General features: G+C 36.8%; 2 protein-coding genes and 1 pseudogene across 2 annotated transcripts; 2 read left to right on the forward strand and 1 right to left on the reverse strand.

Moving 5' to 3' along the window:
* Positions 1-1434: 1434 nt before the first annotated feature.
* Positions 1435-4068, forward strand: LOC148867279 (transmembrane 9 superfamily member 11 pseudogene; annotated as a pseudogene).
* A 23-nt stretch (positions 4069-4091) lies between these two features.
* On the forward strand, positions 4092-8898 carry LOC148867280 (uncharacterized). Its single transcript, XM_088979128.1, has 4 exons — positions 4092-5791; positions 7798-8005; positions 8105-8234; positions 8326-8898. Exons 1-4 carry the CDS (start codon positions 4788-4790, stop codon positions 8568-8570), a joined length of 1587 nt encoding a protein of 528 aa, XP_088835254.1. The 5' UTR covers positions 4092-4787; the 3' UTR covers positions 8571-8898.
* A 10743-nt stretch (positions 8899-19641) lies between these two features.
* LOC148867281 (uncharacterized) lies at positions 19642-21313 on the reverse strand. Its single transcript, XM_088980180.1, has one exon. The coding sequence runs from the start codon at positions 21084-21086 to the stop codon at positions 20220-20222; it is 867 nt and encodes a 288-aa protein (XP_088836306.1). The 5' UTR covers positions 21087-21313; the 3' UTR covers positions 19642-20219.
* Positions 21314-25226: the final 3913 nt, after the last annotated feature.

Consider the following 25226-nt stretch of genomic DNA (forward strand, 5'->3'; position numbering starts at 1 on the left):
TGTGAATGTGTATGGATGAACATGATGAGAAAAGTGCTGATTTAGTGATAATATATCAATATTTTGATAAACACCTATTACGAAATGTCCACAAAATAAAACACATGCTTTTTTAATTTGACATTGAACAATTCAATTCTCTTGCTCTATTTTCTTTCAAAAATCTTCAGTAATTTCATAGAGTAACAATTTTAGGCATCTTATGTGAAGTTATTGGAAGTGAATTGTGAAAAACATGTATAAAAAATTTTAAATGTGAATGTTTTTATCATGTGTTAATAGTTAATACACATTAAGGAACAAGGACATATCTCCTTTTTCCCATTAAACATGTAGTGTTTATAAGGGCATTTTAGCCGTAAAAAAAAAGATATAAGTCCCCATCTCTACCATAATTGATTAGGACTCAAAAATACTAAAAATGTATATCGAAGGGCTGTGTCGGGTTAAACCAGACCATTGACAGCCCTATTTTTGAATTTTTGACATTAAGGGTCCGTTTGGTTTGCATGAATAGGGGTTTGGAATTGGAATCGACCATCCTGATTCCAATTGTTTGATTGAGCAGAATCAAAATCACATTCTCATTCCTAGTGTAATGGCATTCTCCCATTGAGGAAATGGTCATTCTCTCCCCCTTCCTCGGGAATGAAATCCTATTTCAGCTGATTTCAATTCCCATTCCTATTCTTGTTTGCACCAAACAAATTATGGGAATAGACCATTCTAATTCAGATCCTGATAGATTTTGATTCCAATTCTGATTGCAAATCAAAAGGGACCCTAAGTAGTGTCTATACTATTTTACCCTTTCATTTCAAACATCCATAACATTTTTCTATGGCCAAAGGGTGTTAAATTAAATTTTGCAATTTACCTAAAAGGAAAATTTCTGATCAGTCCCCAAATTTCAAAATGTGTTTATGCAGTATCCTGAAGTTTCAGAATGTGTCTAATAGGTCCCTGCCATTAACAATCTGTCAGTTAAATTTGGAAATGTCAAAACTACCCATAAGGTATCATCTAATTTTCTTTATCTACCACTTACACATAAACCAATTTAAACAAAATTCCTTCCGTTTAAGTCTTGATTCTAGTAATCGATGCTGTCATTCCACCTTGATTGCAAGCAATCTTGCTTTCTGGCTTGTGGAGTGATAGATTACTAGTTAATGATGATGAATCTATGGTTAATAAAGTCAAACTCAAACACAAGTAAATTCTGAAATAAGCAAAGAAAAAACTAAATTATACCATTGTGATGCAACATTAACAATCAACAAAACCTTTCCCTTGTAAATGCTAAGATCAACATGATTTCCCCTTGCATCCTAGTTGAGATAGGAAGGTTGCAGCAATTATCCAAGATATACAGGAAATTTTCATGAAATACATAAAATTAAAAGAAATTAAAGAATATACATGACTGTAGCAATGGCTGTTTCAACCATCACCAGAAACTTGGTCAGTTCCCGACACCATTGTTGGTTTGTTCAAATCTATTCTTGCCATCATCATCAGTCCTTGACATTATCATAGCAATGGTGCAGATCTTCAGTCTCAAGGTAGAAGACAATGAACAGTGTTTTCTTTCAAGGGTAGTTTTGATATTTTAAAAGTTTTGAGAATTTGGGGGTACTTCAGAAATGTTATGAAGTTCAGGGATTGACTTTACACAACCCCTAAAGTTCAGGGTACTGATAAAGGAATTTTTCCTTAACTAAATACATGAATGGAAAATGAATATTATTTTGACAAGAATAACTTTGTCATAGATGTAAAAGTCAGTGTTTTCAACCATAGTTGACCCGGATGGTTGGACCATTTGACTTAGGAACTATTCAGGTAATTGATTCTGTTTCACCGTTTACCCATTATTTGGCCAAAAACCGTTGACTTGGTCAACAACCTATTGACCAGTGTGATCGAACCATCAACCCATTTAACCTAAACAATGGTTTTAGCCGTTCTTTATTTTAACTATATTTTTAATTTAGAATGGGCTGTCTATTCGAACCGCTGACCCGAAAACTGGTGGCCAAAATAATTGCGATGAGCTAAACAACGGTTTGGGTCGTTATTTATTTAATTTAGAATGAACCGTCCATTCGAACCGTTGACGGGAAACTGGTGGCCAAAAGGGTTCCGGTTCCCGGTCGATTTTTAAAACATTGGTAAGAGTAAATAAGTCAATTAGAATTTACATAAGTACACTGAAGGTGGGCCCACTATCACATTACCAAAGACTGGAGAGAACAGCAGGTTGTGGAGTGAGAACCAGAACCAGCGATGACGATGAGAGCTTGGACGGATCAGAAAATGTGAGCTGCGCCACTTGCTTGCATCTTCATGCAGTCCTTCGTTTTGATTCGATTCAAAAACGGAATGTAGACCAGGCCTCCCTTCCACGTAAACTCTCAACTTACTACAACAAAATACATTCCCTCTCCCCTCATTTTCTCTCACATAAATTCGTATGGATTGAACTGAAAGATCTGTTACTCTGTTAGTGTTAGTGAATCTTATTGTACATGTCATCATTGTTCTTTCTCTGGTTCCCAACTGGTTTTCTAGTCCATCAATATTGAGTTTTATCTTTTATCATAATCATACCAAGGTAAATAGATAGAGACGAATTGGGTGGTTAATTTGTGAGTTGAGTACACAGGATGGATCAGAGACATGTCCTTTGTCTGGGTTCACTGGTATTCTGCTGACTGCATTACCCATCGATTGCTTCCATCTCCCTGGTAGCCACCCACATCGGTATGCCGGTGGAGAATCTCTCTGGGTGAAGGTGAATTCTATTACATCAATTGAGACAGAGATGCCTTTTGGTTACTACACCCTTCCCTTTTGCAGGCCAATGGGTAGCATCAAGAACAGCAGAGAAAATCTTGGTGAGATTCTGATGGGCGACAGGATTGAAAGCTCTCCTTACCGGTTCAGGACCCATGTGAATGAGACGGATATCTTTCTCTGCTCCACGGGCCCATTAACAGCAGAACAGGTGAAGTTGATGAAGCTTCGTATTGATCAACTGTACCAGGTGAATCTCATTCTTGATCATCTACCGGCTATACGATACACAGAAAAGAATGGGTTCAATCTCCGGTGGACTGGGTATCCAATTGGTCTCAATTTTCACAATGCCCATTATGTCTTCAACCATCTCAAGTTCAAGATTTTGGTGCACAGGTACAATGAATCTGCACTAACCCCTGGTGTGGTGGGGTCGACAGGAGATGCAATTGATCATATCCCTGGCTCAAAAAAGACTAAGAATAGTCCTCCTGAATATATGGTGGTCGGTTTTGAAGTTGTCCCCTGCAGCTACCAACACAATGTGGAGCACCCCAACAAGCTCAAGATGTATAACAGGTTCTCTTCAGCAATCATCTGTGATCCCTTGTCTCTTGCCAAGACAGTGAAGGAAGGAGAGCCCATTGTGTTCTCTTATGAGGTTTCCTTTGAGGAGAGCAACATACAGTGGCTATCGAGATGGGAGGATCAATGATGCACCGTTCTCCACTCTGAATTCTCTGATGGTTGTGGCTTTACTTGCCGGGATCGTTCTAGTCATCTTCCTGAAGACAGTCCGCCGCGATCTGTCACAGTATGAGGAGATTGATAGGGAAGCTCAGGCTGATATAAATGTGGAACTATCTGGTTGGAAACTTGTTGTTGGGGATGTCTTTCGTGCTTCTTCAAATGCTGATCTCTTGTGTGTATTTGGAGGAGATGGTGTTCAGATACTTGGAATGGGGGTTGTCACCATCCTCTTTGCTGCATTTGGTTTCATGTCGCCGGCATCCCATGGGACCCTTATCACTGGAATGCTGTCCTTCTACCTGTTTCTTGGGTTTGCGGCAGACTATGTGGTAAAGCAAATTTGTCCAGCTCGACCCGCATCCAGTTGAAGCATAAAGAGATCAACACCCGACACAATTATACACAGCGAAGAAGACACTAAAGGCATAAAGTATTACAATATTCGTCAACCATCTTGACGTTGCCCTGTTATACCTTTATCCTTCTGATATAAAACGTGATGAGAGTAGAATTGACAATCAAGACAACAGCCAAGGTGGGCTCTGAAGTCTCTCAACTGCAATTCTAGCTCCAGCTATGCCCATGAAACGCGTTCAGAGAAATGATAAAATAACAAAGGGGAATCTTGTGAAGCCCAGTAAACCATCAATGCTTTGACTTTAATCCATAAATTAACCAAGTCTAAAGATGGGTTTTCATTTTCCAACACCTTCCTGGTCCCTTCACTTTTCTTTTAACAAAAGTTGTTTTGGGGATTAGTTACGAAGTAAAAGGAGTGCTGGATACTCATAAAAATTTGAGCTTTAAGGTTTAGACTTGATGGCAAGTACAAGCTTTGAAGATTGGATTTCAGAGAGAGAAACTTTATGCTTTTTTAATGGCTACTTGGGCGGAGACCAGAGAGAGAGAAACTGAGAAAGATATAAAGAAATGCAGAAGCCAACTAATCTTTCTAGTGCGCTTTTGGGGTCCATCTTAAGTGCATTGGGAGCTGGATACGGCGTGTTTTGAGTGACGTGGCGTTCCAAGCAAGAATCCTGCTCCTAGTTGCATGGTGCCCTCGTCTCTGCAGACTCTGCCTGGAGCGGTTGGGACCTCCCTCCCTCAGACTCATCAGTCCAATCCCTTATCCCTCTCATGTTCCTGTGATTTTTTTTCTCTCTTCACAACCTACCACTCCATCTTTTTCCAACTAAAATCAGATGTAAATTCTAAATTCTCTTACTTTCAAGCTCATGCCAATCAAAGAGATTTGGGAGATAAACAGAGAATTGACGATAGCATTCCAACTACTTTTTCTTCTTCTCGCAATGCAATCAAGAGGGGCTCAAGAAATTTCCTGCAGCCCCAAGCTCTCTGCAATGCTTAGTGTTCTTAATTGTAAGCTCCGACGCCTCTGCTCAAAACTACGGTGGCCAGTTCGGTGGCATTCCAAGTCAAAAGTCGTAATCAGGAAGTTTGGAAACTCAGACTCGAAATTTCAGGCGCCTAAAGAAGAATCCAACACCAGTGGGTCAATGATCCGTGTAAATGGCCAGATGGGTAGTTGTAAATCTGAAAGGCCAATTCGAATTGCGACTTTCAATGCTGCCATGTTCTCCATGGCTCCCGCTGTCCTGAAGGCTGAGAAAACGATTGTCTTTGACTATGGAGAAGAAGATTACATGAAGGTTAAGCATGTTGTGGAGGTTGATATCAGAGCGAAGTCTGTTAATGATCGACCCAAGAGTATACTTAAACAATCTCCACTGAAGTCCAACTCCATGAGTAGTCCTGAGCATCTCTCCAGGCAACAGAAGTTTCCAAGGTCGAAATTAAGGGTTTCTATCAATCTCCCTGATAATGAGATCTCATTAAAGCGGAGTAGACGGTTTAGTTTGGATGAAGAAGGTGAGGGGTCTTCGAGCAAGAGCGCAATCAGGAGCCAGAGAGGCAAGGACGCGGTGAACTGTGAGAGCCTCCCTAGCAGTGTGACAGTTGGTAGAGATGGCGAGAGCTGGAGGAGCAGTAGAACCATTCTGGAAGTCCTAAGAGAGGTGGATGCAGATATCCTGGCTTTGCAAGATGTCAAGGCAGAGGAAGAGAAGGGCATGAAACCTCTCTCTGATTTGGCTGATGCCTTGGGAATGAATTATGTTTTTGCAGAGAGCTGGGCTCCTGAGTATGGGAATGCTGTCCTGTCCAAGTGGCCAATTAAAAGGTGTCATGTTCAGAAAATATGTGACGATACAGATTTCAGGTGCACATCCTTTCTTATCCTTAGATGTAAAATTGGTTTGAAATTTATTATAGTCTTCCGGGTTGTCTCTTTAGTTGGTTCCCCTTTTAGATGGTATCCTGGATGAAGGAAAGAACACTTTCCAAACACAATATGCCTTATATGACTGTCAATTCCTGGTGTGATCTCTGAACCATCTTGTTTGAACATGCTATTCAATTATGGTCCACTGTGTTGTAATTACATATCGTTTCCCTATCATGATCCATTGGAAAAGAAAAGAAGATCAAAAACTCCCATTAATCACCAACTTCTGTTTTTCATCAGATGAATCACTGAAGATCTGTGTAGATGTGTAACACATTTTATAATGTTATCAATGGGAAACTAAATCTAGGAATAGATTTTCTGCACATAATTCTGCTGTCTTTTTCCTGCAAACTCTGCTTGGCTATTCTTATTTTACTGTGGTATTAGCAAGCCAATCAAGAGAAGCACAAGATGATTATTTAAACCATGATCAATTATATTTTAAAACAATAAGATTTAACAGATGCCTTATAAGGATTCATTATTGCGTATATGTAATTCTTATTATGCAGTAGATGATTACTTTTCTTGAGATCTACCTCTGACTGGGAAATAGCCATATGCATCCAAGTAGAAATGGAACTAACCTTACTCCATCAGTCTCCAAAGAATGTTATTTGCTTTTGGGGTTGGCCAAAGCAATTCAGTCTGGATGGTCTTTTCTGTGTTTAGGGGGCAAGTTAACAACGCCTCTCCGGTTCACTCGCTTCGCTCACTCACTGAAGCTTCGAGAACCCACTATTTGCTAATGTTGTTCATTCATTCATTCATTTTAATAAAATATCTTTTTAAAAGGAAATTAAAGTTATAAAATCATTAAGTTTTTATGTGAGAATTAAGAATTTAAGATCCTAATATGGATTTGTTTCAGCTTGCCGCAAGGGGCATGGTACAAAGGTGGCTCGTAGAATCAGGAATACAATATGTTTTACATCACATTAGCTGTTTGAAGTAATGCAATTGAAGAAAAAAAAGAGATTGTGGGTTTTACATGCTTGAAAATGCTTTATATTTTTTATTTTATTTTTAAATTTTCATTTGAATACGCTTTACATGTTATGTTTATGTATTTTAAATTTAGATAATAGGTTTTTTAAAACGTTTATTTTAAAATTTAAGTTTATATTTTTATTAATATATTTTTTATTTTCTGCATTTTTTTAATTTTTGGCACTTTTTTTAATTTTTTGAATTTTTTTTTATTTTTTAGAATTTTTTTGTATCTTCACACCTTGCTTCAAAAGGCGCATGCCTTGCCTTGTTCCTTAGTCGCAAATTGTCCTTTGCACTTTATGTTTAATCTTTTTTATTTTTTGCATTTTTTTTTGGAATTTTCTTACTTTTTATTTTTATTTTTCAGCTTTTTTTTTTGTATTTTTGTGCCTTGCTTCAAAAAGGTGCACGCCTTGCCTTGTGCCTCAGTCGCAAATATCCCCCTGCGCTTTTTTTGTGCCTTGCGCTTTTAAAACACTTCTCCCAAATCTACATGCAGTTAGAGTAGTCTGTGATTCAAATAAAATCATTTAATGTTACTACACCATCTCACTTTAACATTATTATATTCATTTCACCAACTTAAAGAATAATCATGGGTACACCCTGATTGCTTGATCTAAAACACCTTATGCTTGACAAAATTGGCCCTTGATATTTTAAGTGGAAATTACATAAATACTATTACGAACTGTCATAATTTTCTCAACCCTGTTCCAACTATTTCAGTTTGGATATTCTGCTTCTGTTCCACCATTCTGAAATTATAGGTATGCATAAAAGAATTATAATGACCAAATGTGTATAATTCTATAAAGAATGGGGAGTTTGGTTCTCTTCTGTTTAGATTTATCATAAATTCCCTTTTTGGCAGTGCTTGCTGATTTCTGACTGCTAAACAGAACAGACTATAATGCCTTTGTTGTGTTTCACATGGGATATAGGAATGTGCTGAAGGCCACAGTTGATGTACCCCAAGCAGGAGAAGTGAACTTCAACTGCACCCATCTTGACCATTTGGATGAGAACTGGAGAATGAAGCAGATAAATGCAATAGTCCAATCAAATGATGGGCCCCACATCTTAGCAGGAGGTCTCAATTCTCTTGATAAAACAGATTACTCGACAGAGAGATGGACAGATATTGTAAAGGTAAACACAATGAGGTTTTCTGATTTTTTATTCAAATTCTTAGAAGTTGGATTACTACTTTTAAGTTCCAATAACAACAAGAAATTGAATGTATTTCAGTACTATGAAGAGATAGGAAAGCCAACTCCCAAAGTTGATGTAATGACGTTCTTGAAGGGGAAGCAGTATGTAGATGCCAAGGACTTTTCCGGGGAATGTGAATCTTTGGTCATGATTGCCAAAGGCCAAGGTATAATCCACCCAAGATTAACTGATTCTAAATTCAGTTGTTTTAAACTATGTTATCCCATAAATGTTTTAATGAGAATTTCATCATGCAGATGTGCAGGGGACTTGCAAGTATGGGACACGAGTAGATTACATATTGGCATCACCTGACTCTCCATACAAGTTTGTTCCTGGATCATACTCGGTCATTTCTTCAAAAGGGACCTCTGATCACCATATAGTTAAAGTTGATATCATAAAGGTAGAGTGCAATGCTCAAGAAAATGTTGTGATGCAACAGAGGCAACTGAAACACAAGGTATTAAAGACGAACCCTTCTTCATCAAGAGACAAATAGAAAACAAATACACAAGGCACAGATTCTTCTAATTTTGGTCAAGTTCCTTTTTGAGAATGGTTGAGGTGGGGAGTCTGGATGTATTTGAACCTGCTTCCTTCTTCCCTTGCATACCTTGTTTGTAAATAATCATATATTGCATATAAAATTGGTTTTTAAAGAGACTAAAGAATGGGGAGATTCAGTTTGTATTTTTGGTTTTCTGCAGTTGTTTATGAGTATGCAGTATTCATAAAGTTTTCTTTCCCAGAGTCCCTACCTTTTCTTGTAACAATATATCCCCATCAAGGAACATCATTCAAAATACCACAATCTGTTATTTGCCCACTCATCTTCTCTTTTTATTTTCATCTTGCTTCTCTTGAATACTAGTTTGAAGTGATTGGTTACAAGTTAAAGGGATAGAAGTGCTAGGGGAGGACAGAAGAAAGATGTAGGTTGAGTAGTAAGAAATAATTCAAGGGCTCATAACTCAACAATGGATATGGCAGCAAAATGGTGGAACAGGATTCATGTAACTGACCCCATATGGTTGGGACTAGGCTTATTTGAGTTGCTGTCTCCTATGATTGAATGGATATTTCTAGATTATAGAGTCCTGTAATTATAGCATAATATAGCCTCTCTAAAATCTTAGCTTCATCCTAAGAATCAAATTGGTTTTCCTCTGGTACATTTTTGCTAGTAATGGCATTAGAAAACACACAAAGGCACCTCTTAAAGGGAGAAAAGCTTACACTTCCATGCTATAATTAGTCTGACCAGAGAGGAAAAAAAATACTCTGGTGCCATCTTAAGTTACACCATATTTATTTGACTTAATTCTGTTTTATTTTTTGTTACTGTGTTTTGCATAATCAAGCTTTAAAGAGTACAACAGAATCATATGACAAGATATCTCCAACCAAAGGGGAGGTATTCTAATTGACAAAGCAACTGCTACACAGTGTTGTCCACACACAAACTGGTTATACTAGCCGAGGAGAAAAGGTACCCACCCTACAACACCAATTATGTCAAAGGTCTTGCAGAGGTGTAAAAGAAAGAAAGAAAGAAAACTCATCTGGAGATGGGGATTTTCCAGTTGTGAAGATCAGTACATTGCTCCACATTTTCTGGTTTGGTCTGCTAAGACTGCATTTGTTTCCATGTAAATGGGCCAGAAAACAAAGTTTTCACTGCAAAATTTATAGAAATATAACTGAAACATATTCAATTGAAAGAACTTGAGCCTCTTCTAGGATGAAAAAGTAGGAGTCTCAGATGAATAAAAAGAGAGTATAACAGTAGGTGCAAAGATACACTTCCAACTGCCATGTAACGAAAAATTTGTTAATGAGTTCTCATACTGCATTTTGTATATTTCTTCATATTATCATTGAAAGTGGCATGTTCAGCAGCAAGTGACTTATGGGATGGAATTGATGAGATCCTACCTCGAAACTTTCCAATCACCCAATTTAGCGCATTACAGTAAGTCATGAGTGAAACTCCCACTGAGCCAGCAGAAGAATTATGAGAACCTTGTTATCGACGGGATACAAACAGAAAAACCTATGTAAGTAAAGCTGTGCAGAGTGTTATTCTACTGTGCCATTGGCAAGGTCTCATGCCATGCAAACAATGCAAATAAAGGTTTAGGGGGACTGAAATATTTTGCCATTTTGGTGCCTCATGCTGGAATGCTAAATATAACAGGTTTGGGTAATTCTTTCTGGTTCAACTTTAAGTGACCCATTTTTTTTTCTTTTTTTCTTTTCCTGATTATTTGACTGGACCAAAAATGAATCCCTTATGAAACACCAGGAAGTTTTTGACAATGCTGTGAAGCAGAGATCTTCTCAATTTCCAAATATTTCCACGTATATGTATTCTATTTTATCAGAATTGGAATAAATAGCCTAAAAATTCCAAAGTTGAAAATGTTAAAAGCAAAACCCTGTGAATATCTAAAACATTTATTTTGTCATGGTTGGAGATGAGCAGGGCTGAGTGGAGCTTGGTATATGGCTACATTTATGACTGTTGTGTTGCATGTGCCAACCACATTAGTGATCTTCAGAAATGGGAACACAACAGGGTGCCTAGTTGTTTACTTTTTGGTGGACCTGGTGGCTGTGTAATCAATAATTAGGGGTGTCAATGGACCACTTTTGGGTTGGACTCCGTCCAAATCAAAATCACTTTGGACGAATTGGACAGACCAATAAGACATATTGAATTGGACCTGGTCCATCCCTAATGAATTTATATCGGATTGAGCCAATATCTGGTCCATTGGTAGAAGATAAGAACACAGGTGTAAATGGACCAGGTTTGAGTTGGAAGTTGGAACCAATCTAAATTAACATGAACTTGAACAGATTGGATGGTCCACACATTGAACTGGACTGGTCCAAAATGGTCCAAAATGGTCCAAAATATTCATTGGACTGGATTGGACCAGTTCCATTTGTAATGGATTCACATTGGACTGGATAGGATTGGACCAAATCCAGTCCAATTGACACCCCTACCAATAACAAAAGCCCTAATCAGCCCTAAAGTGTACATACCCCACGACCACTAAATCTCACTTGCACGTATGACTGATGTGGGGTGTTATTATTGGTAGGGGTGTCAATGGTATTCGAAAATCCGATTTCAAATTCGATATTCGACATAATCAAATCGAATTCGGATAATTCGAATATCTAATTGGTCGAATTCGGATTTTATTTTATATTCTTATCGAATAATTAATTAGATTCGAATTCGGATATGACCTTATTCAATTCGATAAATATCCAAATTCGACCGATTATTTAATTCTTATATATAATATATAAAATATTTTATATAATATATATAATAATTAAGTTATATAAATAATTTATATATTTATATACTTTATATCAATAAAATATTTATTTTAGATATTTATTAATTGAATTCGAATTAAATCAAATATTCAAATATTTAATCGGATTCGAATTCAGATATTGCCTGATCCGATTCGAATTTGATCCGTTTACACCCTTAATTATTGGTTACACTATAGGGGTGCAATTTGGGCGGATTTGGGTTGGGCTGAAATTTTGGGCCCAATTAGGGGGGGGGGGGGGCGGCTGAAGTTTTGATTGAACTACTTTCACTGAGCTGCTTATTGGAAAAATCTTTTTTTTTTTTTCAGCTTCTGGGTATGACTTTCAGTCTTTCACACAGCAGCTTCCGGCTTTGAAGGAGGATCCGTCCTAGGCCTGCCTACCCCTCAAACTGATTAAAACCCCAAAGCCCTTTTATTTCAACCCGCGCCCCGCCACAAACACAAAGAAAAGAGAGAAATTAAATAGAAAAACTATTCACAGCGTGAGAAAGTAACACAAATCTCTTGGAATACTTTCTTTTATTGGCCTATAGATGCAAACGAATTGGGGTAAATAGCTGAAACCTCCCTTGAAGTTCCTGACTGTTGCTGAACCACCTCTGAAGTTTGGTAATTACAGGAAGACCCCTTTTGTTAGAATTTGTTAACGAGACGTACCAAAGTGCCCAAAATACCATGCAATTAATATTGAAGCTGGCTTCTATATAACAAAGCAATACAAAACTTTAGAAACAATAAAAAAAGAGAGAATTTAAATATGTAACTTTACCTTTGAGCAATTGATATGAAGGCTCAGTTTGGAAAGAGTACAAATACAAAATATGTATAGTACAAATACATGTATAATAATATAAAATATAAGGTTTTGCATTTTACAAATTTGCATTTGTACTCCTTCCAAACCGAGTCAAAGGAACAATTTGAAAAGTAAATCAATTTCAAGAAAGAGATTGGAAGGGTTTGGGCTAACAATTCATTTGAAGAGAAAATTTAGAAAATAAACATTTCAGTCAAAAGTACCTATATGGGTATTTTGGACATTTTCATGCCCCTTTTTAGAAGGTTCTATAAAGGGGGTCTACTTGCAACAATGTCAAAAAGTATAGGAGAGGTGATTGCAATTATCAAATTTTTGGAGGTTTCATCAACAATCAGAAACTTAGGGGAGATTTCAGCAATTTACCCAACAAATTAACTGTTGATGTCAAATCTCACAACAAGGTCTAGGGGTGGCAAATGGGTGGGTTGGGTTGGATAAGGGTTGATTACCAACTAGAGGTGTAAATCGGGCCATGCCACCTACAGCCCAGCCCGACACAGGACGACGGAAGCGGGCCGTGCCAAGCCCGACACGATGGTTCGGGCCATGTTGGGCCTAGGGATCCAAGTCTACGGGCCAGCACAACATGACACAGTATCTACGGCCCACGTGCTAGCATGGCCAGCCCGCGACACGACACGCATCATAGGCCAACACAGCACGACTCGCCCCGATGAACTAGTTGTTGGGGGTTTTTTTTTACAACGGCTAGTTTCAGCTTTTTTGGGGGGGTTTACAAAAATACCCCCCCACAACTATGAACTATATAGGGGTATTTATGTATTTTGGTTTGGAGGGGAAAGAATGACACAAATGCCCCTCAATAGGTAGTTTGGGGGGCATTTTGGGTAAAGTGATAAATAACTTTACAATGACCAAAATACCCCTCCCAACAACAAAAAAATGACTAGCTTTTAGGGTATTTTGAGAAATTGAATTATTTTCAATTCCTATAAATAGCCCTATCTTCCACCATTCTCACCACACCAATTCAACAATTCTCTTAATCTCTTCTCTAGTTCTCATACTCTCTTAAGTCTCAATCTATCAATCTCTCATACATTATCTAAATCTCTAATTCTCAACTTTATTGAAGTTTCAACAAGAAGAATGCTTGCCCAATAACTAAAGTATTTCAAATTATCAATTTGGGAGGCTTGGATTCTTGGAATTGAAAGGCTTCAACCGTTGAAAATCCAGGTAAGTGCAATTAAATTAATTTTTATTTTTTTTAGAAATTAAAAAAATGGTCAGTTCCTCCTGAAACCAATTCCCCAACATGTTCAATGTCAACGATATTTAGTTGCAGCATGGTAGTATTAGTACATATATGGATGCTATTGATATTGATGGAACTTCCGCCCCTAGTACTGATACTAGGGGAAAGAAAAAGAAGGCCACTAAGTTGATTAGCCCGGTTTGGAAAATATTTAAAGTAGAAAAGGTTCAAAGGAAAGGAAAAAGAGCTTTTGCCAAAAATGTAGAAAAGACTTTAGCTATTGTTATCTAAAGATATTAAATTTGAAAAATGGTTACGTAGTTTTGTAAATCCACAATTTAAAAAGGTTTCTATGAATACTATTAGATCATATGCTTTAAAAATTTTTTATTCATATAAACAAAATTTAATTTATATGTTACCAAATCTTAATTCTAAAGTTACAATTACTTCTGATATTTGGACTTCTAAATTTAACATAAGTTATATTTGTGTTATCTGTCATTTTATTGATGAAAATTGGCCTTTAAATAAAAGGATTTTAAGTTTTACTAGGTTTGAATGGCCATATACTAGCCCAGCTATTGCTGCATGTATTTTAAATACTTTCTATGCTTATAGAATTGACAATAAATTATTTTCTATTCGTTTTGATAATGCTATTAATAATGATTCAACAATAAATATTTTAAAATCTCAATTAAAACCATGTTTAAATGGTAAATTATTTCATATCAGATGTGCATATCACAACTTAAATTTTTGTATTCAAGATGCTTTAAATATTATTTCTACTTATATTGTTTAAATTAAAAATTGTATTATATATATTAAAAATTATGAAGCAAGAAAATAAGAATTTAAATATTTATGTCAAAATTATGGTTTAAAATATAAACATTTTATATTAGATGTTAAACATAGATGGAATTTTACCTATGTTATGTTAGAAAGTTGTATTTCTCACAAACAAATTCTTAGTGATTTTTATAAAGCAAAAATGCCTAATATTATATTTGAGGATGACTAGGAAATGGCAATTTGTATAAAAGATTTTTAAAAACGTTTTTATGATGCACTAATGAATTATCAGGTATTTATTATCCAACTAGTTGTAATTTAGCTTATCAAATAATAATGATTAGTGATGTTTTGCAAAATATAAAAAGAATCCACAATTTAAAAGTATTGTTTAAATAATAGAAAATAAATTTAAAAAATATTGAGAGAACATTTCTCCTCTTTATTGCTTAGCTACAATATTAGATCCTAGGATTAGGAAAGATGGTTTAGATATTTTATTTGAAACATATTGTGAAAATATGAATATTGAAATTGGAAATAAAAAAGAAGAAATTAATAGTTTATTATTTGAAATGTATAGTTTATATGAATCTGAAGTAACAAGGAATAATAAAAATTCTACAACTTATATAGCTGCATATTCTGCTTCTGAACTTGAGTCCACTACCTCGACAACAAGTTCATTTACTGAACTTAATTTTTATTTACAAGCAAATTTTTCTACTTTAGGTGATTATTCCTTCACCTCGGAGGGAACATATAATTTTGATATTTTAGCCTAGTGGAGTGAATATGCAAAAGATTATCCAATTCTCGTCGCCATGGCACGTGATTTACTAACCCCTCTAGTGTCTACAATTTCATCAGAGCCTTGTTTTAGTGCGGGTACCATGTGTTGGACTACAAGAGAAACTGTATGAATGATGAAAATCTAGAGATGTGCATCTACTTTAAAGACTGACTGAATGCTGAAGATAAATTACAAGACAAAGGAGGGCATGCCAAAAGTCAAGAACAATAGGAGAAAATGATGAAATCAATATTTTTTTTTTTTTGTAAACTCAATAGTTGTATAACATTTTTTCAAATTATTGTAAATTTTGTTTTAATTTTATTTAATTTATTTGACATTTTTCAATAACATAATTTTTTTTTATTTTCAATTTATAACTATATTGTATTTTTTATATTTTATTAATTTGTTCCATTTTCCAATTTTCATATTTCATTCATCCAATCATTGTATGCTTTGTATCATTCAAAATTAAATGCAATAAAATTCTTACTTTCTTCTAATTTGTTATTCACTTTGAGTCTTTATTTCTTTGACTTCTTATTTGGTTGTTTTTTTTTTCATTTCTTTGTTAGATTTCTTATTTTTTCAAATAGTTCCCAAAGGAAAGTTAAATATTTTAGTTTTACTTAGCAAAGAAATAATAATAATAATAGTAAATGTAAAAAAAAACTAGTCTAGACTAGTTCAACCCATGCCCAAGGCCCAACTTGTGGCCCAGTTCGACACGACCTATAGCCCGCCTAGCCCATGCCAGCGGCCTGGCATGACACTATACGGGCCTACGCGGGCTTGGGCCATGGGCCGTGCTGGGCCGACCTCCCAAATTATCCTTGGGGAGGGCGACACAACCTGTTTTACACCTGTAATACCAACCCACCCATATTGACCCACCAACCTACCATGACCCATCATTAATCCTTGTTAAAGGGTCATAACCCACCTTAACCCTAACCCACCCATATTGATCCTTAACCACCCTCACCCATACTGATCCATCTACCCTCACCTATAAATACAAAAATGGGTCGGGAGAACTGGTATACCCGAAATAATAATTTTTAGGAGGAACATCTCTCTCAAGATTGGCATGTGGAAGAAATGGGTCGAATTGACCCATATACTGAAAATAATAAATTTTTGAGAGAAACATCCCTCAAGACTGTCACGTGGCAGAAATGGGTTGGGGCAACTTGTATACCCGAAAATAGCAATTTTTGAGAGAATAATCTCTCTTAAGGATGCTACGTGAAAGAACCGGGTTGGGTCGACACATATACCCGAAAAAGAAAAAAAAACATTTTGAGAAAATCATCTCTCTTAAGACTGCCACGTGATAGAAACGGGTTGGGTTGACTTGTATATCTGGAAAAACATTTTTGAGAGAATCATCTCTCAAGACTACCATGTGACAAAAACGGGTGAGGTCAACTCGTATACCCAAAAATGAAAAAATTGTAGATAAATGCAAAAAATAGAAGAAAAAAATACCAAAAAATGTAGAAATTAAAAAAAAACCAGAAAATTGCAAAAAAAGCAGAACTTTTGCAAAAAAAATGCAAAAAAAAACTAGAAAATTGAAGGAAATGCATGAAAACACAAAAAAATATAGAAATTATGTAGAAAAGAACCAAAAATTGTAGACAAAATCCAGAATTTTTCAAAAAAGTGTAGAAAAATACAAAAAAAATTGCAAAAAAAAGCAGAAAATACCAAAAAATTACAAAAATGCAGAAATTTGTAGAAAATGCAAAAAATGCATATCTTTTATAAAAGTGCTTCCGTAAAAGTGTTTTCATAAAAGTACTTTCATAAAAGTGCTTTTATGCTTTCATAAAAGTACTTTTATAAAAGTGTTTTTGTGTAAAAGAACTTTTTTAAAAATGCTTTCATCAAAGTACTTTTACAAAAGTGCTTTTATGCTTTCATAAAAGTGTTTTTGTAAAAGTAATTTTGTAAAAATGCTTTCATAAAAGTACTTTTACAAAAGTGCTTTTATGCTTTTCATAAGTGTGTTCGTAAAAATACTTTCATAAAGTGCTTTCATGTAAAAGCACTTTTATAAAAGTACTTTCGTAAAAGTACTTTTGTAAGTATTTTCGTAAAAGTACTTTTTGTAAAATTGTTTTATAAAATTGCTTTTGTAAAAGTGTTTTCGTGTAAAATTGCATTTGAACACGAAAGTTGATCAAATCTATTTTATTTCATTTTTTATCAGAAAATGAAATGTGGCATGGTGGTTTAGAATTGTAATAGATATGTATGCACAAAGAGACTTAGGTTTGAATTATTTCAACTATTGTATTTTTGAGATTTGGCGAGTATAGAATCAACCCATCCTGACCCTAATGGATACCCTCGACCCAACCCACTTTGATCCTTTTCCACTAACCCTAATGGGTTAATCGACCCATATTGACCCGCCAAAAGAATGGGTGGGTATGGATGGATTCTAAGGTGGGTGGGTTGGGTGGGTCAAATGGGTTGAGGTCAAAATTGCTAGTCCTAAAGGTCAAGCTTGAAATCACAAGAAGATGATAGTGGGTTTGAGGTAGATACTGGTGGTGGAGTCTCTGACACAATCAAGTCAGTAAAGAAGTAAGGGCGAGTTGAGGTGCAAGGCATGCTAAGGTGAGTAAAAGTAATGAGAGAGAGAGATTATTTATAGAAATGGTGTTTTAATGTAAACAAAAGAAGGAGTTACTTTTTTAAGAAAATTATTGAAGCTGTTAACTTTTTTCCATTTTTAAGAAAATTAATGTTATTTTTTTTCTATTTGTTTTTTTTTTTACTTATTCATCTCCATCATTTAGACTTCAATGCCAAAGGTCCACTTTGGTTAGGCAAGAAACGGACCAAAATGGAGAGGAGAAGAGAGATAGAAAGAAAGAGAAGTTATGTGGGACCTAGTGTAATGAGAGAGAGAGAGAGAGAGAGAGAGAGAGAGAGAGAGAGGGTTTGTGTGGGATCTGGTGGGGTGCAATGTCATAGGAAAGAGAGAGAGATATTATTTATAGAAATGGTATTTTAATGTAAACAAAAGAAGTAATGATTTTTTTAAGAAAATTATTGAAGTTGTTTTTTTTTTTTTGCATTTTTAAGAAAATTAATATTCGTTATTTCTATTTATTTATTTATTTTTAACTTATTGAACTCCATCATTTAGACTTCAATGCCAAAGACCCGTTTTGGTTAGGCGAGACATGGACCAAAATGGAGGGGGGAAGAGAGATAGAAAGAGAGATAGAAAGAGAGATGTGTTATATGAGACCCAGTGTGATGAGAGGGTTTGTGTGAGACTCAATGGCACAATTGGGTTGGAGAGAGAGAGAATTGTGTGGGATTCGATAGGGCACAATGTCATATGAGAGAGAGAGAGGTTGCGTGGATTTTATTTTTAAAAGTATTTAATATTTTTATTTTCTTTTTCTAACAAAATTATTAAATAAACAACTCAAGTAATTAATAATATTATTATTGTTTTATAATATTGTGACCCCTAACTAAATAAAAGTATTTATTTAAGGCTTCTTTGTCTTTTAATTAGCCCCTACAGCGGAGGGTTAAATATTAACCTTTATCCAGAAATTATTATTATTATTATTATTATTATTATTATTATTATTATTATTATTATTATTATTATTATTATTATTATATGGAAGTTATTTGAGGACGCAGGTAATATGGAGTAAGGTGTAAGGAGGTGGGGTTGGCATTTGGCAAGCCGAACGCAACGCGGGATGGATAATGCTTCTACACCGAGCATGAAGACCAGTGCCTCATCATCTATACATCAATGACGCAAGTTATTATTGAACACCACCAAATGATTCATCAAACCAACGTCACTGTTCACTGATAGGTATGGCAAAGCACACTTACAAATTTTTACTACTCACTCATTTTTATTTATATTTAATGCAATATCCGATATTCATATTTTCAAATTTCGTTCATAAGAATTAATAAGAAAAAAAAAAGGGAGATCAATTCCAGGTCTACACAAAGTCTGTTCCATAAAGCTTCTTTACTTCAATTATTACTTGTTGCTTTCCAGTTTCATGAGGAAAGTCTCTCTCCCAAACAATTTTTGCTTTCTCTGTTTTCTCTATTGGTCCAGACTCAACCACCGTATCCCAGCTCATAAATCACAACTCAGTCACCATTCACAAGTCACAACCAACCAGTCAGCCACCATGCTCCAGCTTGGAGGTGTAAAGCGGGTTGTGTCATGGGCTGTCTTCAGCCATGCTACTCTCTATAGGGATAATTTGGGGGTCAGCCTGGCATGGCTCATGGCTTAAGCTCATGCGGGCCCGTGTTGTACTGTGCAATGCCTGGGCTTAGGTCGAGCAGGCTGCAAGCCGTGCCATAGGCCGAATTGGGTTAGATTGATTTTTTTTTTTTTTTTTTGACATTTTTTTTATTTTTTAATTTTTTTGTTAAATAAAACTAAAATATTTAATTTTTCTTTAAGAACTATTTACAAAAATAAGAAATCTAACAAAGAAACAAAAAAAAAAACTTAATCAAATAAGAAGTCAAAGAACAAAAACTCAAAATGAATAATAAATTAAAAAAATTAGGAATTTTATTTCATTTAAATTTGAATGAATAAATAAAATATAAAAATTAAAAATTTCAATAAATTAATAAAATATAAAAAATACAATATAGTTGTTTATAACTAGTCCATCAAGCGGGCCGAGCCCAGCCTGCCCGTGGTCATGCCGTGCAGTGCCGGCCCGGAGACCTGAAACCCGAGGCCAAGCACGGTCCGCGGACGGCGCAGCCCAAAATTTGGTCGATGAATGAATGCCTTTAAAAACTGTTTGGTGTTCCAACTTCTTCTTTCTTGGGCTACTGCTGTCTGTTGTTTCCGCGCTCTGGATTGATGTTTATGGGGATGCAGCCATCCACCATTTCAAGTCGGATTCGAATTCCACCACCGTTTGCCGCCAGATGGAGACCATATTCTCAAGCCCTGGTAATTTTAGCCTGATCCTTTCTTCTGTATTTGCTGGTTTGTCGGCTAAATTTAGCAAAGAGAGGAGATTGTTCATTGTGGTCTAGTGAAAAGATGATGACGTTGTTTCTTTACCCCTCTTGTCCTCCAAAATACGTGCAGACACTTCACCTGGTCGTCACGCAATGGTGGCTCCGAGGGGCAGGTGTTGCTCCACCTGGTGGTGGTGGTGTCGGTGTCGGTGATAGTTGATTTCTTTGTTACATCTTCGGAAACCTTCTCCACTCCCAACCGGAAATTGCCATTGCCCAATACAACTCTTCTCCCCATCTTTTGTTCCTTCTTCTTTTTCTTCTTTAATCTCCTCTTCATCTTCGTCGTCCTTCACTTCTTCATCCTCCGCTTCTCCCTTTTCCTCCTCCTTCTCTTCGTTCTGTTCTTCCACCATCTGCTCCTCTTGATCGATGGGTTCTGGTTTGATAAACTGCAACCTCAGCCGACCGTCTTGACGGGAAGCCACGAGAATCTCTGGACGGTTGATCTTAACCTCAGTGAGCTCCAATCTTCCGTCCTTCCTCACCGGCTTGAGGTAGAAAGTAGGTTGGCCGTTCATGCTCAAGGAAGTCAAAGGTGGTGGGTATTTCATACTCTTGCTCCTAAACTTCTCCGCCGTATTCCTCCACCGTGGTGCCGGCGATCTAGCAACAAACCTAGAGGGCTCCTGGATATCCATATCGTAATCGTTAACTCTCTCATCCAAGCTCTCGAACCCCAAACTCTCCGTGCACGACGTCAACCTATCCAGACCACCATTGACGACATCATTATGAAGAAACCCAATCCCTTCCGACTGTTTATTGCCATGGGCAACGGTGGTGGTGGGCGTGGGATTAAGGGACTTTCCCATATCACCAGCTAGGAGGCAAAGGCTGCCGATGGGTAAGGAGATACTCCGGCGGAGGGTGGGGGGTTCTCTCCTCCACTGTTCGTCATTGGAGCTGGACAAGCTTAGAAAAGAGTGGACGGTCTTCTTACTGAAATCCATAATTCCTGTTTTTTCTATTATTTTTCTAATGAGAAAATAAATAGAAAATTATAAACAAAAATTGAATTAGAGAGAGAATTGAATGAGATGAATATATAGAGAGAAGTGACGAGGGCGTGAATGATATCCGCATGCCAAAGATAGGGGGAGAGAACCAGATTAGCAGACCCAGTGCAAACTGATTTGGATTTGGAACTGGAACCACTAACAAACAGCAAAAAACAGAATGGTGTGGAAGCTGCCAGCAATGACACCTCTGCCTTTGATTTTTTAGAACATTCAATGCTAACCGCTGGATGTAGATGTAGATCAGGATGAGGTAGCGGTTAGTAGCTGTCCTAAATCCATAATTAGCTACAACTAATTAAACCCTTCACTCGGACTCGGTGGTGTGTGTCCCGAGCCAGCCAACCCCTAAAACTAAAGAAATGATATGATGATAACAAGGCTTTATGAATGGTAAAGGGTGGGGCCGGGTTTTGTATGCCCCGTCCCCGATCCTGAATTTAAACCCTGAACCTCATTAGGGCTATAAATTTCAATCCCTTTTCTTTTTTTTAACGGGAGTATGGGGATGGAATTCTCGAATTTCTTTTTTCCTATTTTGGTCATTGACATATATATATATATATATATATATATATATATTTATAAATTTATTTATTTTTAATTTTTGAAATTCACTTAAAACTGTATTATATTTATAATATAATATAATATAATTGGGGCAGGTCTGGAGCTAGAGTTAAAGTGGGGTCAACAAATACCATCTCCTCTCATCTTGGTCCTCCCACTCAAACTTGATAAGTGGTAAAAATAAACCGAAAGTTCACATCTATACCCCACAACAATCCACAGATAGCACGTTTCCGCCGTGTATTAAAAATATCTCATCTCCCAATAACTAATATTATTATGGGGAGATATTTTTAATATACAACGGGAATGTACTGTAGAACGTTGTGCGGCGTCCCCCTGTGGGGCGCAGATCTGAATGGAGTAGAATCGTACCGGAATGGATCAAATTGCCATCAGGAAAAAGAGAGAACTGCCGGCAGATGTGGCATGTTGTTTATCGATTTGTAGGAATCATAAATCCATCTCTATCACCCCAAAAGTTGTAGGTATCTCACATAGTGAAGAGGGGTTTGAAGGATGATAGTTGTAGTTTTTGTAGCTGCAATTCGGTGGGCGCTTTCTATTTTCTTCCCATGAATTCGGCACAAGTGGGCGATGGATGGGTGGAGGTGTGGAATCATGGAACTGGATATTCCCTTATTTCTACGCAGCCTACGCGGACACGGATACTTTAAAACCACAAGGACCAACACGTTAAACAAAGTTACAAAACCATCATCATCTAATACCATTTATCTAACTCTCTCTATTTGCAATAAATAGAACCTAGTTATACACTTGGCAAACGTCAACCCGATCCGGCCCAACTGAAAAACGGGCCATATTCCATACAAACTAGATGGTGACTGACCCGACCCTAAAACAATTTGGGTTGGGTTTGATCATGCCATGGGTCACTCCCGGGTCACTTATTTTCCATTCAATATTTTCAGGCCGGTATTGACCTAGGCGATCATTGAAACTGGACACTTAAACCCATATTTTTGGTAAAAAGTTGTTGGATTGTTAAAAACCAGTGACTCCGGCGATGGAACCATTAACCCGTCTGACCCATGAGTCAATTCTAACTTGAATATTTAAGGTTTGAGTCTAATATCTGCTGTCACAACCCAATAGCTGACTCGATTTGAATGACCCGGAAAGCCTTAACCTGATCCGATTTGGACTCGACCCGAGTCTCGATTGATTTACGGGCTAAAAGTGATTTGGGGTTGAAACGGAACTGATAGCCTGACTTACAGGCCAAATAATTCAACCATTCTGGTGGATAAAAGGGTACATATTTAATGCGGAAAAAAGGTTAGGGCTGTAAATGGATCGGGTCCAATCCGACGGACTCAATGGATTCGAACTGATTGGGCCGGTTCTGGTTTCAAGAATTAGAGCCAATGGATCGGCTTCGGGTCCTGATATAGTGTCTTGGTTATTATCAATCCAGAACCGGTTCCACCTAGTCCCAAACCGATTCAGGCCTGTCCCAAGCTATATTATATATATATATAGAGAGAGAGAGAGAATTTTATTAAACTTATATATTTATATTATTTATTTATTATAATCGGATCCATCCAGTTCGACCCGATTGTCTCAAGAACCGATCAATTTGGTTTTGGGTCTAAAGGTTACATACCCTATCGGGTCCAACTCAATTCCAAGTCCCCAATATTTCATGTTGGGTCGGCTTTCCGGTTCTAGCTAGTGTCAACCCAAACCCGACCCATTAACAACCCTAAAATGGTATAAGTTGTTTGATTAGAGTTGTAGAGTGAGTCGTGCTGCGCCCTGGCCCATACCCCTAGGCCATGCCGGGATTGGCTTTTGAGACCTACGGGCTGGAATGGATCGGACTAGGAACCATTTAGGGGACCAATTCTTGAGTCAAATGGTCTGGCCATTTGGTATAAACGAACAACCTATTCTGACAAAAAAGCCAAAAACAATTGTCTAGGTCAACGGTTCATTGACTAAATAATGGTTTTTGGCCAAAAAGCAGTTTGGGGGTGAAACAAAACTAGTTAGGTGACCAGTTCCCAGTTTTTCCAATCTAGTTTTGAAAATACCATATATATATTATAACTTTTCAATTTTATTGTATTGTATCTTTAACTTTTCAATTTAATTATACTATTTTATTTCAATTGTATTATATTTTTTAATTTCATTTTATTGTTTCATATATAAACAATTATATACATCAAAATTCATATAGAATAAGATTTTAAGATTTTTTAAATTTATTGTCTATTTTGTTTATTTATTTTAAAATTTTCATTATTTTTTCAAAAATTTAAGTATATTTTTGGCATTGGTGCTACAAATACAACATCGTTTTTTGAGAAAACAATGTTTTTCTTTTTGTTTGGAAAAGTTGTTGCCAGGTAGGACGTTTCTCGGAGCAACAACAACACCTTCTGTTTGATATCAGTGCTCCATACATGTTTTCAACACTAGTACCCATTATAGGAAGTCCATGTCACTACCACATTATGTCCTCGTTGATAGTAACGAGCTCCAATATGAGAAAAACATCGAATTTGGCATTGCTTTAAACCACGCCTTCTCGATTTCCAAGACATAACTTGGAGCACCATTTTTTATGGAAAAATGGTTCCAAAAATATTGATGTTTCTTGGAGCACTGCTTTTTCCAATGTGATGCTGATTTGTCACCGTTTTCTGGAGCAATAGCACCGATTCCAAATACCGCCTAAATGTCTTTCACATCCCCACCCACGACCCAGCCCGAGTTCTCGTGGACTAATGTCATAGGCCATACCAGGCCGGACCTTTAAAGGGTTCTGGGTCAAGCAAGCACGGTCCACCCAAGCCCACATGTTGGTACTACACAACTCACCCACAAAATCATGTGGCATCGATCTTGCAGATACAACATCATTTTCTCAGAAAACAATGCTGTTGATGTGTGGGTTGGAAGCACTTTTTTTTTTTTTTGAGAAAATGGTGTATTCTTTTTGTTTGGAATCATTGCTAATAGGTAGGACATTCCCTAGAGTAACAACAACTATTTCTATTTGGTACCAATGCTCAAGGAAACGTTTTCAACACTGGTATCAATTATCCAATGCCACATCGCTGCCACCTCACATCCCTGTTGGTAGTAACGAGTTGCAACTCCAGGAAATGCCAAATTCAGTGTTACTCCAAGCCATGCCTTCCCGATTTTTAAGACGTAACTTAGAACACGTTCTAAACAAATGCCTATTTCCTAGAGTACTGTTTTTTGCAACGTGGCATTGATGTGACGCTATTTTCTATAACAACAGCAGCGGTGCGCAGCCCAGGTAGACTTGATGTGCGCATCGTTCACGTAGCAAGAAAACGTGCCACGCGTCCTTAAATCGTGTGCGTCATAAAAACGTGCGAGGTGAACTCTCACCACTCTCTCGCCCATACTGAATCGAACCCACGCTGCACGTTGGTTCCCGAACTCACATACATTGACCTGGCCACCACGTCTCTCTCCTCTGTAGTCCCCATCCTT

Source organism: Nelumbo lutea, chromosome 3, assembly GCF_056320005.1.
Source record: "Nelumbo lutea isolate HS-2025 chromosome 3, American lotus-T2T, whole genome shotgun sequence".
Classification (NCBI taxonomy): domain Eukaryota; kingdom Viridiplantae; phylum Streptophyta; class Magnoliopsida; order Proteales; family Nelumbonaceae; genus Nelumbo; species Nelumbo lutea.